The 14,493-nt window shown below is 43.0% G+C and overlaps 1 protein-coding gene across 7 annotated transcripts in view; it reads right to left on the bottom strand.

The window, feature by feature from the left end:
• SPATS2L (spermatogenesis associated serine rich 2 like) overlaps positions 1-14,493 on the bottom strand; it is a 202,276-nt gene that overhangs the window by 32,158 nt on the left and 155,625 nt on the right. For all 7 annotated transcript variants that reach the window (XM_019523180.1, XM_019523185.1, XM_019523181.1 and 4 more), the window contains one exon: positions 4,868-4,926. In XM_019523180.1, coding sequence (XP_019378725.1) covers positions 4,868-4,926 — 59 coding nt within the window. The remainder of the gene's footprint in view (positions 1-4,867; positions 4,927-14,493) is intronic.

Raw genomic sequence — 14,493 nt, 5'->3', positions numbered from 1 at the left:
ACTATGTTCTCTGATGGATAGCACACAGACTGGATTGCAGCCACCTCAGAGGAAGAGGGATCTAGGGAATCTCCTGTTCCAGACTTTGTACTCAACCACTCATGGCAATTCAGGCAGAATCCAAAGTGTCTCTTGGGATAAGCTGGGGACACTGATTATAGTCTCTCTGAGTTGAAGGCTGCTGACTGACCATATTGGCATGGGAGGGTAGACCAGTAGCCACTGCCCCACAGCACCTAGTTTGTTAACTGCTTGGAATGCTACTGTTCTTTTTCTACATGTATTCTTACCTCAATGACAGAGATAAGAGGTAATCTGGCTGTAGAAGATAGTGTGGCTCTATGAGGCAGACCTGATTGCTGCCAAGGGGCAAGGAAGTTCTGCCAGAGATAGTGAAGAAGCCATGCCTTCCTGGTCTGGCCTTGTGTGTGTCTCTTGGATACAGAGGCATGTGGGACAGTTTCACTTGGCTGTGGTGGGGGTGTTGCTAGCACCACATCCTTGAAAGGGTCTTGCAGCACTCCTAATCCCACTTGAGAATCACCAATATAGGTAGATTAGGTGCTGGTAAGTCCATCAGCACCGGTGTATCCCCTACATCTCCCTACAGGAGAGCTGGAGAATCAGCTCTAAAGGGAGGCAGAACATAACTCATGCTTCTTTGGAGTCTTACACCCCAACTTGCTGACATGTCAGGTTCCAGGTCCTTCTATGCCTTTGCTATAATTCTGCAATGCCAACAAGCCTTGGGGTTGATTGCAGTGTTGGTGTCTGTGTTCCCATGTCTATGTGGGTCTGTGCTGTCACTCTTTCAGACCAAGGCTCCATGTTTTTCTTTCCTTCAGTACAGTTCTTAGGAGGTAAAGAATTATCATGCCTGGATTCTGCAACAAAGAGAGCAACTTACACGGTCTCTGGTTTGTAAGCTGCTTCTAGGTTTTGAACAAGTCTGTATGTGTTGTTAGTCCCTTCAGCATTGAGTGCAAAGATGGCCTTCATGGTGCTAGGTGGAGTACAGTGCTGAGCCAAACTCTTCAATTTTGGGTCTGACATGAAACCCAGGGATTTAATGAGGAGAAATCACTGAAACTTGTTCTTCTGCCTTGTGCATTCCAGATTCAAATAAATGGCAAACAGAGCAAATTTCAGGGATATGTTCTCTTCCTAAACAAAAAAGATATTTTGTATGGCTATTGGAAGAATGAGGCTGCTGCATGAAGGACACAGTCTGAAGCCTGAAAAATGATGGGCTTTGGGCAAAGCCATTATCTAAGTGTAGGAAAAGTATCTGTTCCACTGAAAAAATATTAGTTTTAAAATTATTATTATTTTTAGCACTGTTGTCTACAACATGGCAGTGCTTTGTGGCTTGACACCACTAAAGGTGAGGGCAGGGGAAAAGGGTGCCAAGTCAGAGCTTAAGAGCTACAGTCTAACCTGTTCAAAGAAAACAGAAAAAGAATAGAGGGGTAAAAAAAATTTCAGAAAACTTTTTCCAAGATAGTGAAGATGCTGAGAGGGGTAAATAGACCAGGATGGGTCAGTGCTACAAGGAACAGAAAGAAAAGAATGCTCCATCTCTAGCCAGGCAGTTGAGAGAAACCAAGGACGTACACACTTTTATCCCCATGTTTTAGAGGGCACAAGGAAGAGAAGGACTTTGCGAAATGGACAGAATCTCAGTTTTTAAAATATGGTTCTCTTCTGAAAAGTGACTGTGAATATAGTGTCTTTTTATTTAGCAGATCTGCTTCCCAAATGCAGATCTACCTCCAGATGCATCTACAGATTTTGATGATATTCTGAAGCTGTACATGCATCAACAGATTTTGATGATAAAAATATTTTTGTTGCCTCTTCCATTAAGGGCACATTGGCTGCATCCAGACAAGTGTGGATAGTTGGTTCCCCAGAGACAAGAAGCAGCGACACACTTTGTCCCTGGGGAACACCCGTGCCATGCAACCTCTGGCCCACAGCAAGTTACCCAGGTGGGGTAGGGAAGGCTGGGACCAGCAACTATGCTGGCTCCAGCAGCCTTACCTGGAGTCCTGGGGGCTGGGGAAGCTGCAACTGTGGCACTCTTGCAGCTTGGAGCCAGCCAGCAGCTGGAGCGTGGATCTAGCAGGCCAGGCTCTCATTTTGGGTGGTGTGCACTGCAGCCATGTGTGCTACCCCACTTTTTCTTTGTGCAGCTTTTTTTGACCCTAGAATTTCCTGGGGTCAAACCCCTCCCCTTCCCATGCTGCAAGGCAGCAGTGTGGGAAACACGAGAATGTGCGGTATGTGGTGCCACATACTGCACAGCCACACTTGTCTGGACACAGCCATTAGGCATATTGGTAAAGCAAAATGTGTCTAATAGCAGCTCAGAGTGTGGGACACACCCAGAAGTGAGAGTGTTTATGTAGGCAAGTACTTGAAGGAGATTCCAGCTCTCCCCCTCTTACACGTGTTGGCTCTGCATACTAGTAAGAGATAGAGGCAATAAAAAATATTTTTCTCATCAAAATCTGTAGACTTTTCAGAATATGCACAGGAGGCAGGTCTGTTGAATAAGAAGACACCATATTCACAATTGCTTTTCAGAAGAGAACCATATTTTAAAAACTATGATTCTGTCTGTTCCCCAGAGCCCTTACAAGTCCCATCAAAATCTTCAAAAAAATGTTTTTGCCTTTGCTTATCCAACGTTTACCTCTCCTCTACAATCCTGTGTGTGATGCTGGTTAGTTGCTTGTTCTACAATGCAATGTGTTTACACTGTGCCCTCCCTAAGATTGGCTGCTGCTGTCCTCTGCTGGGGGTCGCCACTCACCTTGCTGCCACTGGCTTCTGCAGGTATTCACTGCTCGCCATCCCCACCCCTCACCCCAATGCTGCTGCCAGCTTGTGTGTGCAATCACTGCTTGCCACCCTGCCGCCACCAACCACAAACTGTGGCCTCCCCAGTCATCTGTGGGTCATCCACACATTATAGGTTTGTTGGACTTAGTGTTTTGGCTATAAAATGTCTTGGGTCCTTCAGAATGACAGGAGCCATATGAATGAAAAATACTCTGCAAAGTCTTCTGTCATCACACGCAAGTGTATGGAAAGGAGAATGAGTTACAAAGCAAAAGAGTGGTTTTACGGCTATGTGGAACAACCAAAGACCTGTGCTAAAGAAACTGCATAGCCAACTCTGGACTCTGACATATCTACATTATAGACTATTGCATGATAACACGCTAGCTGAATTTACAGGGAAACAAGACTATAAAACTTTGTCGAACATTTCTTATAGACAGAAACTGTTCAGGCAGCAGTGCAAAACAACTGACCTTGCATACTATGAAAGATGCTGTAGTACTACTAACTGAATTGATTTATCATATTTGCTTGAATACAAGACAAGGTTTTCACCCCCAAATTGGCATGGGGGAAAAAGCCCCTCATCTTATAATCACATACAAAGTAACCTCATTAAATACACTGTCTATTATTAAACTACTAAAAAACTAGCATGTGTTCACCAATGGAAACCAGCTATGAAGTTGGTTAAATGCAGCCAACACTAAGCAGGACTATAAAACACATGTTGGGCTGCATGCTGATGGGAACCTACCACAAGGCTAGGTTACTGTAGCCCATTTGAATAAAAGATATTGTTCGAGTCGTGAGTGGGGGCCAATTAGCCCATGGACCTTTTGTGGGGGGTATCTGCACTAAACACACAAACTAAGCAGTTCTGAACTGTGGGGTCACCATGGCTTGAAATGCTGTTGATTCTGTTAGGGCCCAGTCCAATAAACTATATGGTAACTTCCAAGTCTTTGGCTTTGGACTAATTTCATGCATAGTGAGCACATCTATATGTACAATTAATGTGATGTAATCAATGCTGGTACAGTTCGTGCTGGAGTTCATTGCTCCTGGGTGCCACATTTGCATATGCGCCCAAGACCAAACATGTTGAGCCAGGGCGGTGCAGCCCCAGCTGGAAGGGGACCCTGGGGAGTTAGCCTGTCAGCCCGGGGCTGCTCCAACCTGGCTCAACATGCTGTGGAAGGGCTGGCTGGGGCACGAGGGTACTGCAGAGTGGGGCTTGCTGGAAGGCAGGCCCCACATTGTAGCACCCTTGTGCTCCAGCCAGCCTCATCAGCATCTACACGTACATCACGGTGGAGTAAATAAATCTGCTGTAGGACAGTACTTGTGTCTGGCAGTACTATTGTATGGCGAAGTTGGTTTACTGCACGTGTAGATGGTGATGTTTTACTGCAGAGCTAATTAGTCAGCTCCACAGTAAACATCTTGTGTAGACATGTCCAGTTTGTACTATATATAAGTAGGTACCAAAATGCTGCCTAAAAGTGTGTTTATGGAGTACCTGTGCTACAATTTGCAGCAGTTAAAAAAAAAAGTAGCACACAACAATTCTAATGAACTAAGTGTATGGGTTCTATATGCAAATTGCCACAGGCATGTTTAATTTCAAGGTCATTGTTTTTAAAATTGCTTTTCATTTCTGTGTGCTCATGAAGAGCAGAGTCTGATACAAGAAGTGGCTGCTGAAGGGAAGCAGAGAGCAAAGAGGCTACCTGACTCCCCACATTTATTTCCCCTCCTGTAACAGTAGGAGGGGGAAAATTCAAGGCAAACCTCCAAAACAGTAATTAGATTCTATACCTGGAAAACTATAACAAACTTATAACTTTTTCATATATAGAATCTAATTACTGGGGGCAGGGAGGTATCATCTTATAATCAATGTTGTCTTTATTTGAATAAATGCTGTACTATATCATTTTTCTGCAGAAATAAAAAAAACCATTATCTCAACTGTTCCAAAACACACAAGCTCCCCATTATGTTTTATACTTACTGGCTTCTTCTTTAACTTTATCAATTTCTGCCATTAATGACACTTCTTTGTCTATGATGCTAAAAAGGAAAAAAAGAAAAAAATATGGTTTAATTCAAGATAAAACTATAATGTACAGCAGAATTAAAAAGATAATTTTATGCTAATACATACTATTATACAAAAGGGTTCAAAACACTCTTTCTGGCAGTTTTGGAATTACTAAAGTGAAATATTGAATGAAAAAAAGATAAAGTAACTAGAAATAAACCCAGACATCAGCCAGTAGTAACCAATTTAATATGATGACATTATTGGCCAGTCTGCCCTTCTGAATTTATATGCTGGTACCTCTGATTAAACTGCAGGGAAAAAAAAAAACGGTGGGTGCAATGATACTCAAGTTACCTAACATTTTCTCTTTTTTTATGACACAAATGCGCCCTCCTAATAGCCATGTTGACATGATTAATTTCTCAGTGCAGTTTGCTAGAAAATTTATTTATGGCTATGTAGGAACTGCTCCTTTTGTTTTTAAGTAATGAAGGAATTAGTCAGTTTTTATATACAGAACATTGCCCAAAAGGCTGGAGGATTTATTCTACTTGTCCACCAGCATTTGTAGGAGCTACAAGTTAGGGTAGGTCCAACGTCAGTTCCCTTCCCACTTCCTACAGAATTCCTGGCCTCTCCTTGTGGAGACAGAGCTCCTGTGCCCCTCTGCCATGCACTCTCCATCTACGCTTTTAACTGGGAAAGAGCTGACAGAGGGTCAGAGGTACTTTTAACAGCAGTGCAGTGTTTAGTGATGTAACAGCACTGCAGTGAGCTCCACAACGGATGGTATTCCTGTATGTAGCTCTGGTCTCTCTTCCCAAGGGTTACTCTCACTTGTTATTCATTCTACTGTTTATTGATCATTATCAATATTAAGTATTCAGTGTGGGGGAATGCAGAGAGTTTTGGTTTTGGCTTTAGGGACAGTGATGAAAAGCAGGTCTGATACCACAACTAGATCCAGGTAGGTCACTCGAGGGACAAGTGGAAAGTTTTGCAATATAATCAGTCATCTCTAAGTGTAAGTCTTGGCAGCGAATAGGGTATTAGGACTTCAAGATAAAAACATGGCAGCATGGAATTTGGCTTTCTTTCTGGGTCATGTCTGGTCATGTCATCTTACTAATATGAGGAATGGAATTGTTTGGGGTGATATCTTTTATGGGACCAACTACACAGTTGGAACAAAGCTAGACAAGCTTTCAAATGCAAAACACTCTTCATCATCATTCTGTGAGGAATCTCACAGAAGTCAATGGGACTGGAGTTTTATATGGAGAATGACTGGGCCTTGCTGTCTGAGCTCTTGTCTTGGCAGGATTATAATATTAATAATATGAGGCAGAGTGATTTGTATCAAAAACAAAGGACAGTATAGCCGCACAGCACTCCCAGTGCAGGCCTGTCTCTGGTTGTCACTTTGGCCCACAATCAGAGCAGCTATGCTCTGGATTCTCTGGATTTGTAAACAGATAGAGTGAAATCTAGAAACAGACTCAGAGTAAAATCTTCTATCAATGCTCTGAACACATGTCTACATTCACATCCCCTCACTCCCCCACACTCTACACATCTGGTAGTTGTTCAAATATGAACTTAGCTAGAAGCCAGTTTGGTAAACAGGAAACTGAACTGTTGCTCCAGTAAAACCTAATCACACCTCCTGAAACCACGATGGAGATAGTTCCACCTGGTCTGCAATGAAACATGCATGGATTCCAATGTCCCTGTTCCAGAAAACAAGTTACAACAATTCAGCTTCCTAGTGAAGAATGAGCTCACTGTGATCCTAAACTTGACACCACATTGTGTAACAACAGAAACAGGCCGTGATTTTCCTCTACCCTTTTCTCCTCACATTGGTATAGCTTCATTGACTTCCCAATTCAGTATACCCTTGAGAGAGATCTGTCAGTTGACCCATCTTATACGATAAAAATGTTCATTTACAGAAAAGGACAGGAAGGAATCACTATGGAAAAGTCAGTAGTATACTCAAAAAGTTTCCATGAAGTCAATGACTGGAGAATAAGGCCTTTGAAGAATAAGGTGAGTACAGGAAAGCCAATGCCAGCAGCAGTACAAACACCAGAACTAGAGTGCAGGAATTTCAAGTGGAAATGGCTGAATTCAGCATTCCCCTGAAAAGGAGAAAGAGTTCAGCTTGATTGGCCACATCCACACGAACACGGATATTTGGTTCCCCAGGGACAACTAGTGGCAGCATACCTTGTGCCACTGCTAATTGTCCCTGGGAAACACCTGTGCCACGTGCCCTCTAGCATGTGGCAGGTTACCCCAGGTGGGGTAGGGAAGGCTGGGGCCAGCACTGAGATGGCCTCAGCAGCCTTACCTGGGGCCTCCTGGAGCTGCAGCAGCTGTGATCCTGCCACTTGGAGCCTGGCTGGCAGCCGGAGTGTGGCTTCAGCTGGCCAGGCTCCGGTTTTGAGCAGCAGGTGGTGCTCCTGCTCATGCCACTCTGCTTTATTTTTGCCAGGGTTTTTTTGACCCCTGGATATCCAGGGGTCAACCCCCCTCTCCAACCCATCCCCCCAAACACTACTCCCTTGCAGCTTGGAGAACAGCTGCATGTACGGTATGTGGTGCTGCAGAGCTGTTTGCAGTGCCACATATCGCAGAGCCGTGCTCATCTGGATGCGGCCATTGAGTCGCTTAGCAAAAAGGCTAAACTGTCCTATACAGCAGATATGCTACACCATTTCTGCAAAATAAAATGTTGTCTCCTGGAGACTTTTAGTATATGAGAAAAACTGGCCTTATTATATGAGAAAAACAGGGAGCAAAGACAAAGGCAAGTTTCAATGCATCTTTGTCAAGTAATTTAGTAAATGCCCCTTCCCTCCTGAAGACATCTGGTATACCAAAAAAGTGTAGGCAGTATGATGAGTTGAATGACTACATAATTTCCTTGTAAAAAAACTTATCAACTCTATGAAAACGAGAAACCCTTTGTGAGCACTGGGGTAGATCTCTATACAGCAAACCCTGTTTTCTATTTTTTCCCCTAGAAAACTATCTTCTACTAAAGAGAATAAGAGGCCTCTTACAAATGTAAAGAGAACAATGAATGCTGGGTTGGACCTCACATAGAAAAAAGACAAAGGGGAAAGAAAGGGAGTGGTGTTATTTCCCAGCTTGGAAAAATGTGAGGAAAAGTAAGAACAAGAAGAAAATACTTCAAGGAACATAGGGCAGTTATATACCTAACTCCAACAGCAACACACACAATTTGTGGCAGAGTTAAAAACTAAACCCAGGTCTCCTGAGTCCTGCTCCAGCACTTTTAACTATAGATCACTCCTTCTGAATTGTTTTTCTCTTTACAGAGCTTCCTAAAGGACAGACAGTTGCCTTCAGTTTAGAAAATTAAAGCAAACGTCTTTGTAGGGTGGAAGTGAATGACAAGGAACCAGTAGCTGTTTCCTATGTAACTGGGCCACCAGAGCCAGACTACAAAATAAGAGAACAACACCAGTTTCCATTCTATGAAAAGTCTCTCTTTAGTACATCACAACTAGTTATTTACAGAATAGGAAAAAGCAGGAAACCTTTAGGCTGGAGTAAATCAAGCTGTCAGATAGATTCTTCTGATTAAAAGGCACGCCAGGCTAATTTTGCAATGAGTATTCTCTAGGCATATTAGCACAACTTGGAACCCACATAGGCAGTTGATAAGTCCAGTCTGTTGACCTGAAAAGCAACAGCATCCCATCTTACTGACTTTTGCTACTCAGGTTTTGAAAGTGCATCTCCAGGGTATCCCACAGCTTATATAAACACAAACTTTTAGTTGGGGAAAAAAACAAAAAGTTACAATTCCACATAAACAAACTGCATCTAATTCAATTCATGTCACACATGTTTTCTCTACATGCCATTAACAGATCTTTGAATATCTGCTGAACTCCTTGGCCGGTTACATTTTCTTTCAATGCCAAATATAAAAAGGTTCTTTTACCTAAACAAGAATGAGATTGGAACAGCCCCAATTTTATTGCATATTGCACAGCTAATCACAGCAATAACTTGTAATTTTCTAGACAGGTTTCCACTTCTAACCTATTTTTGTACACTATAAAGAATATTTCTGGAAAACTTTCAGATTCTACATAAATGGGGCTTAGAGAAGAGCTGAGATAGAGAGTAACAAGCCTGAAAGTGCCTCTGCAGCTACAAACTGTTGCCTATAAGGATTTTAGAATTAAAAAAAAAAGTGATAAATGTGTCATTCATTTGCCAGTATCAGAACAAGTAATGTCTTAAATTAAGTTCGACAGTCATAGAGAAGTAAGTCTGGAAGGGGACCTCCAGAGGTCATCTAGTCCAAACCCCCTGCCTAGGACAGGATTATCCCTATCCAAACTATCCCATACAGCCATAATTTAACCTCTACATAAGACTGCCCTCAACCCTGACACAATACAGACCTAACACCCTAACCTGTCACAGGTAAAGCAAGGGAACCATGGCAGCCAATGTCCTGCTTCTATAAACCATTGTCAATATATGCTCAAGAGATCCTGGGTAGAGGGCCATACCCTCTGCTATCAAGGAAGGCAGAAAACCCGACAGTCCATATCAATCTGATCATGGGGTAAAATTCCTTCCTGACCCCATATATGGCAATTGGTCTGACCCTGAGCAGAGGGGCAAGACCATTTAGTCAGGAACCTCCAGCTTTGCTCCTAGCAGGAGAATCTGCACACCCCAGTTGAAGTACCCAGCCTCAGTTGTAACCAACACCCAATGCCTCTGGGGAGGCTTAAAAACACCTTGACACATACAGCAGAAAAAAAAAGGGGGGAGGGGAGTAAAGGGAAAGGGGCAGGAGCAACCAGCAAAGCCCCAGAAGCATGGGAAATGCTCATGGTAGAAAATAGGCATAACTATGCCTAGATCATCCCTGACCAGTGACTGTCCAACTTCTCCTTGAACACCTCCAGTAATGAAGAGTCCACAACTCCCCTAGGCAGTCTGTTCTACTGCCTCACTATTCTAACAGTGAAAATGTTTTTCCAGATATCCAATCTAAATTTACTTTGCTGCAACTTCAAGCCATTAGTCTGCCTCTCTGCAGCAAGAGGGAAAAGGTGATTCCCTCTTCTTTACGGCAGCCGTTCAAGTATTTGAAAACTGCTATCATGTCCCTTTTTAAGTGCCTTGGAACATGCCCATCTCCTTCAGCCTCTTCTTATATGACTTGCCTTCCAAGCCCTTGATCATCTTTGTTGCCTGCCTCTGGACCCTCACTAACTTCTCCATGTCTTTTTTATAATTTGGAGCCCAGAACTGCACACAGTACTCTAGATTGGGTGCTCTCTGTTGGTGGAGGGTTTTGATCACCATCCACTGTGGAACCGAGTTTAAAGCCCTCCTTACTAAGATGGCCAGACAATGCTCAAAGATGCTCTTCCTCATTCTCACCAGATGGATTCCATCTCAACCACACGTTCATTTCTAGGATACAACAGTCTCTGCCTGGACCCTTGCCTCCCAATTCAATGGGAATACCACTTGCGCACCAAGCTCCTTAATCCTTCTGCCAACAGTCACCTCTGATTGGTTTAGTCTCATTTCTGGCAGTACCATTGGTGCCTACGTGGACAAGCAGGAAGGAGCAGTGGTCCAAAGGTGGGATGAGCCTTGGCAGATTCTCTGTGATGTCCTGAATTCTGGCTTCAGTCAGGCAGCACACCTCCTGGGCCCTCAAATCTGGATGACAAATTGGTGCCTCTGTACCCCACAGAAGGGAATTACCAACAACCACCACTCCTCTCTTCCTTTTTGGTGCAGTGGTCCTGGAGACCCTGTCTTTGGGGGCCTTGCACTTCCTGCTCTCTAGGCTGCTGCCTCCTCTGCCTCATGCCTGCAGATGTCTTCTCCTCTGCCCCTTCCTCAGCAGTTCTACTGCAGAGTGCTTGAAAGTGGTTGCTGACTTCAGTCTGCTATTCTTCAATCCTGGGGGCCCTCCTTCATTAAGTACTCACATGCTTTCACTTCTCCTTATTGCCCTTTGGTGGCTCCAGTAACTTTTGTCCAAGTAATCTTCTTGGTCCCAGATGCAATGCAGTATGGATACCTGTGCTTCCAATCTCTGAATCTTCTCCCCCAGGGCAGACACCAGCTTACACTTGGTGGAGATGAAGTACTCCTGACCCTCTGAGACGAACATGGACATAGCACATGCCACACAGGTCACAACAGAGTCTGACTTAGACTCTATTTGTGCCTCCTTTGCTCCCTGGAACATACTTATGGTGTAAGGATAAAAAGAAAGAGGGGAGGGGAGGAAAGACACACCACAAGAACTTGCACACTGAGCACCCATACCAGGGCCCTTGCCTGCGCTCCCACCCACCCATCCACATGCACACACACAATACCTCCTGCTCCCTGGCTTGCTCCTACAGTTGTTTTCCTGCTTGGTGAAGGGGGCTGGACCTGATGATCTTCCGAGGTCCCTTCCAGCCTTACAATCTATGAATCTATGAGTCAATCTATGAATCTACAACAGCTACTGTTCTCTGCTTACTGTTCAGCTTACTGCCCTCAGGCTGCTAAGAGAACCAGATCCTCAGATTGAATGAAATGGCAAAGCTCTCCTGAAGTCAAAGGAATCTTGATGATTTATACTTTCTGAGGAAATGTCCTCAAATCTCTAGTGTATCTGGAGGGCATTTTTATTCCTAGAAAGTGGCTGCAATTTAGTGATCCTCAAACTGGAAATCATCAACTACCACTGCAATGTGAAGGGCTTGTGAACTCTTGGGAACTGTGAACTAATGAAGGAATCTAATTTTCCCCATGGAATATGCAATGCTAAGGAGCACTAGAAGGTAGGTAACTAGTAGAATCCATGTCTTACTCACTGATACGGGTATGGTGTCTGCCGTAATGGAAATTCACTAGTTCTGTTTGATTCCACTTTCAACAGAGAACAGTATAAATCCACTTTAGTACAGAACTCTCTTAACTCTTTACCTGCCAATGCACCTGGATAGAGAGAAAAATAAATGGAAGCCTAGGAAAAAGAAGAAAAATCTGGGTGGAAAAATAGAAGATAAATGTATTCAGAAAGACGAAAAACAAACGAGTAACTAATGGATGTAAAATAGACATAGGGAAAGCAAGCACATACTTGTAATATTGATGTCTAAGCAAACCCATTTACTTGCTAACTTTGGAATTTCCCATAATTTTTCATATGGTTTTTGGAATATTAGTCCAGTTGTACCATTCTTTGAATTAAAAATATCCTTGTATCCTCTTGGATGCTGTATTAAAACTAAAAATAATTTAGCTCACATAGCAATATTACAAGACCATAAATTGATCAGTTTACATATTTAGGGACTCAAACCAAGTGAAAGCCTGTTTTCTGGCCAAGTTACAAGATCATAAAAAACATGAACTATGTCCTATATGGAATGATAGATTTATAAAGATTAAAAGCATAAACGTATTTCCCAAAAGGCAAGTAGGTCAGAAGAACATGACAGGTCAAAATAATAGTCACCCATGCTCCATCAGAGTTCATTAGTTAGGTCTTCAGTAAGGTCTGGCTGGTTTTTGCTATTGCTTTATTATGTGTCTTTCACAGGGCACGAAAAGGACTTTACTCCATGAATAAGCAAACTGTACTGGAAAAAGAGGGCAGTGATAGACCATTCTCTGTGGCTGTACAGGACAGGAGAAGAAGCACTGGTCCTAAAAAATTGGAAGTGTAACAGCATAGCTAGACAGGAATCTCTTCAATGAGCTGAAACTCAAAAAGGAATTCTACAGAAAGTGGAAACTTGGTCAGATGTATAAGAGTACTGCATGGGCATGCAGGAAGAAAATCTCTTGAGAGCTGCATCTCTAATTGTGACGTAAGTGGCAATAAAAAGGGCTTCTACAAGTATGTCAAAATTCAGAGGAAAATCAGAGACACCATAATTCTCTTATGGAAAGTGGAAGGCAATTTAGTTCTGGAGTATTCAATGCCTTTTTTACTTCAGTTTTCACAAATAAGTGTTGCTATTGGAGGACAAGCACAGCTGGAATCAAAGATAGAGAAGGACACAAACAGCCTGCAGTAGTAGAAGTACAGGTCAGGGATTACTTGGAGAAGCTAGATGCTTTGAAGTAGGCAGGGTTGGATGGGATGCACTATAAGGTAGTCAAGGAATTGGGTAAGGTAACTTCAGAGCCATTGGCTATCCTTTTTGAGAACTTGTGGAGGTCATGTGAGGTCCCAGATTGGAACAGGGCAAATATGGTGCCCATCTTTATATAAGAAAAGAAGGAAGATACAACAGATTTATAAACCAGTCAGCCTGGTGTGTATCTGGAAAGATCATGGAGCTGGTCTGCAAGGACTCTTATTTTGAAGCACCTGGAGGAGAACATGGCGATAAGAAATAACCAGCATGGAGTCACCAAGAGCAAGTCATGCCTGACCAAGCTGATTTCCTTCTATGATAAGGTGACAGGCTCTGGGGATAGGGGGAGAGCAATGGATTGATACACTTTGACTTTACCAAAGCTTTTGACACTGTCTCCCATACCATTCTCACTAACATGCTAAGGAAATACAGACTACATGAAAGTATTACAGGTAGATAAATAACTGGATCATCATGCTCAATGAGTATTCATCAATGACTTGGTGTCTAGTTGGGAGGAGGTCTCAAGATCCCCCAGGGATCTGTCCTGGGTCTGGTACTGTTCTATATCCTCATTAATGCTGTGGATGATGGGATTGAGTGCACACTTGTAGATGACACCAAGTTGGGTGGAGATGTAGAGACTCTTGAGGGTAGGACTAAGATCCAAAATGACCTGGAGAAACGGTTTGCAATCAACCACATGAAATTCAACAAGGACAAGTTCAAAGTCCTGCAAAGTCCTTGGGAAGGAATAACTGCATGTACAAATACAGACTGGGAAAAAAACTGGCTAGGCTACAGTATTGCAGAGAAACATCTGAAGGATACAGCAGACCATAAGCTGAATATGAAGCCAACAGCATGCTCTCGTTGCAAAAAAAAGATTGGGGCCAGAGGTTACACTTATGAGGAAAGGCTGAAAAAATTAGTGTTTAGTCTGGAGAAGAGAAGACTCACAGATAATTTAATAAGAAATCATCAAATAATTGAAGGGCTATTACAGAAAGGATGGGAATAGATTATTCTCCGTGGCAGTAGGGGACAGGACTAGGAGCAATGGCTTCAAGCTTCAATACAGAAAAAGTAGGTTGTAGATTAGGAGGTACTTTTTTACTATAAGGGTGGTCAAGAATTTGACCAGGCTAGCTATGGAAATTATTGAATCTCCATTCTTGAAAGTTTTCAAGAGCAGGTTAGACATTTGGCTTGGATGGTTTAGTCAGGGATGCTCCTGCCCGGAGCAGGAGGCTGAATTAGATTACCTTGTGAGGCCCCTTCCAGCTCTATGTTTCTATGTCTATCAAAAGTCCTTTTTTAAATACATAGGGAGCAGAAAGAAGGCCCCAGGAAATGTGGGGCCCTTGCAGGACAAGACGGGGAATCTGGTTGTCACACCAGACGACAAAGCCAACATATTTA

This window comes from Gavialis gangeticus, unplaced genomic scaffold (genome assembly GCF_001723915.1).
Source record: "Gavialis gangeticus isolate Ggan-Ray unplaced genomic scaffold, GavGan_comp1, whole genome shotgun sequence".
Lineage (NCBI taxonomy): Eukaryota > Metazoa > Chordata > Crocodylia > Gavialidae > Gavialis > Gavialis gangeticus.
Note: the sequence above shows the minus strand (reverse complement) of the source record. Positions and strands in the feature narration are given on the sequence as shown.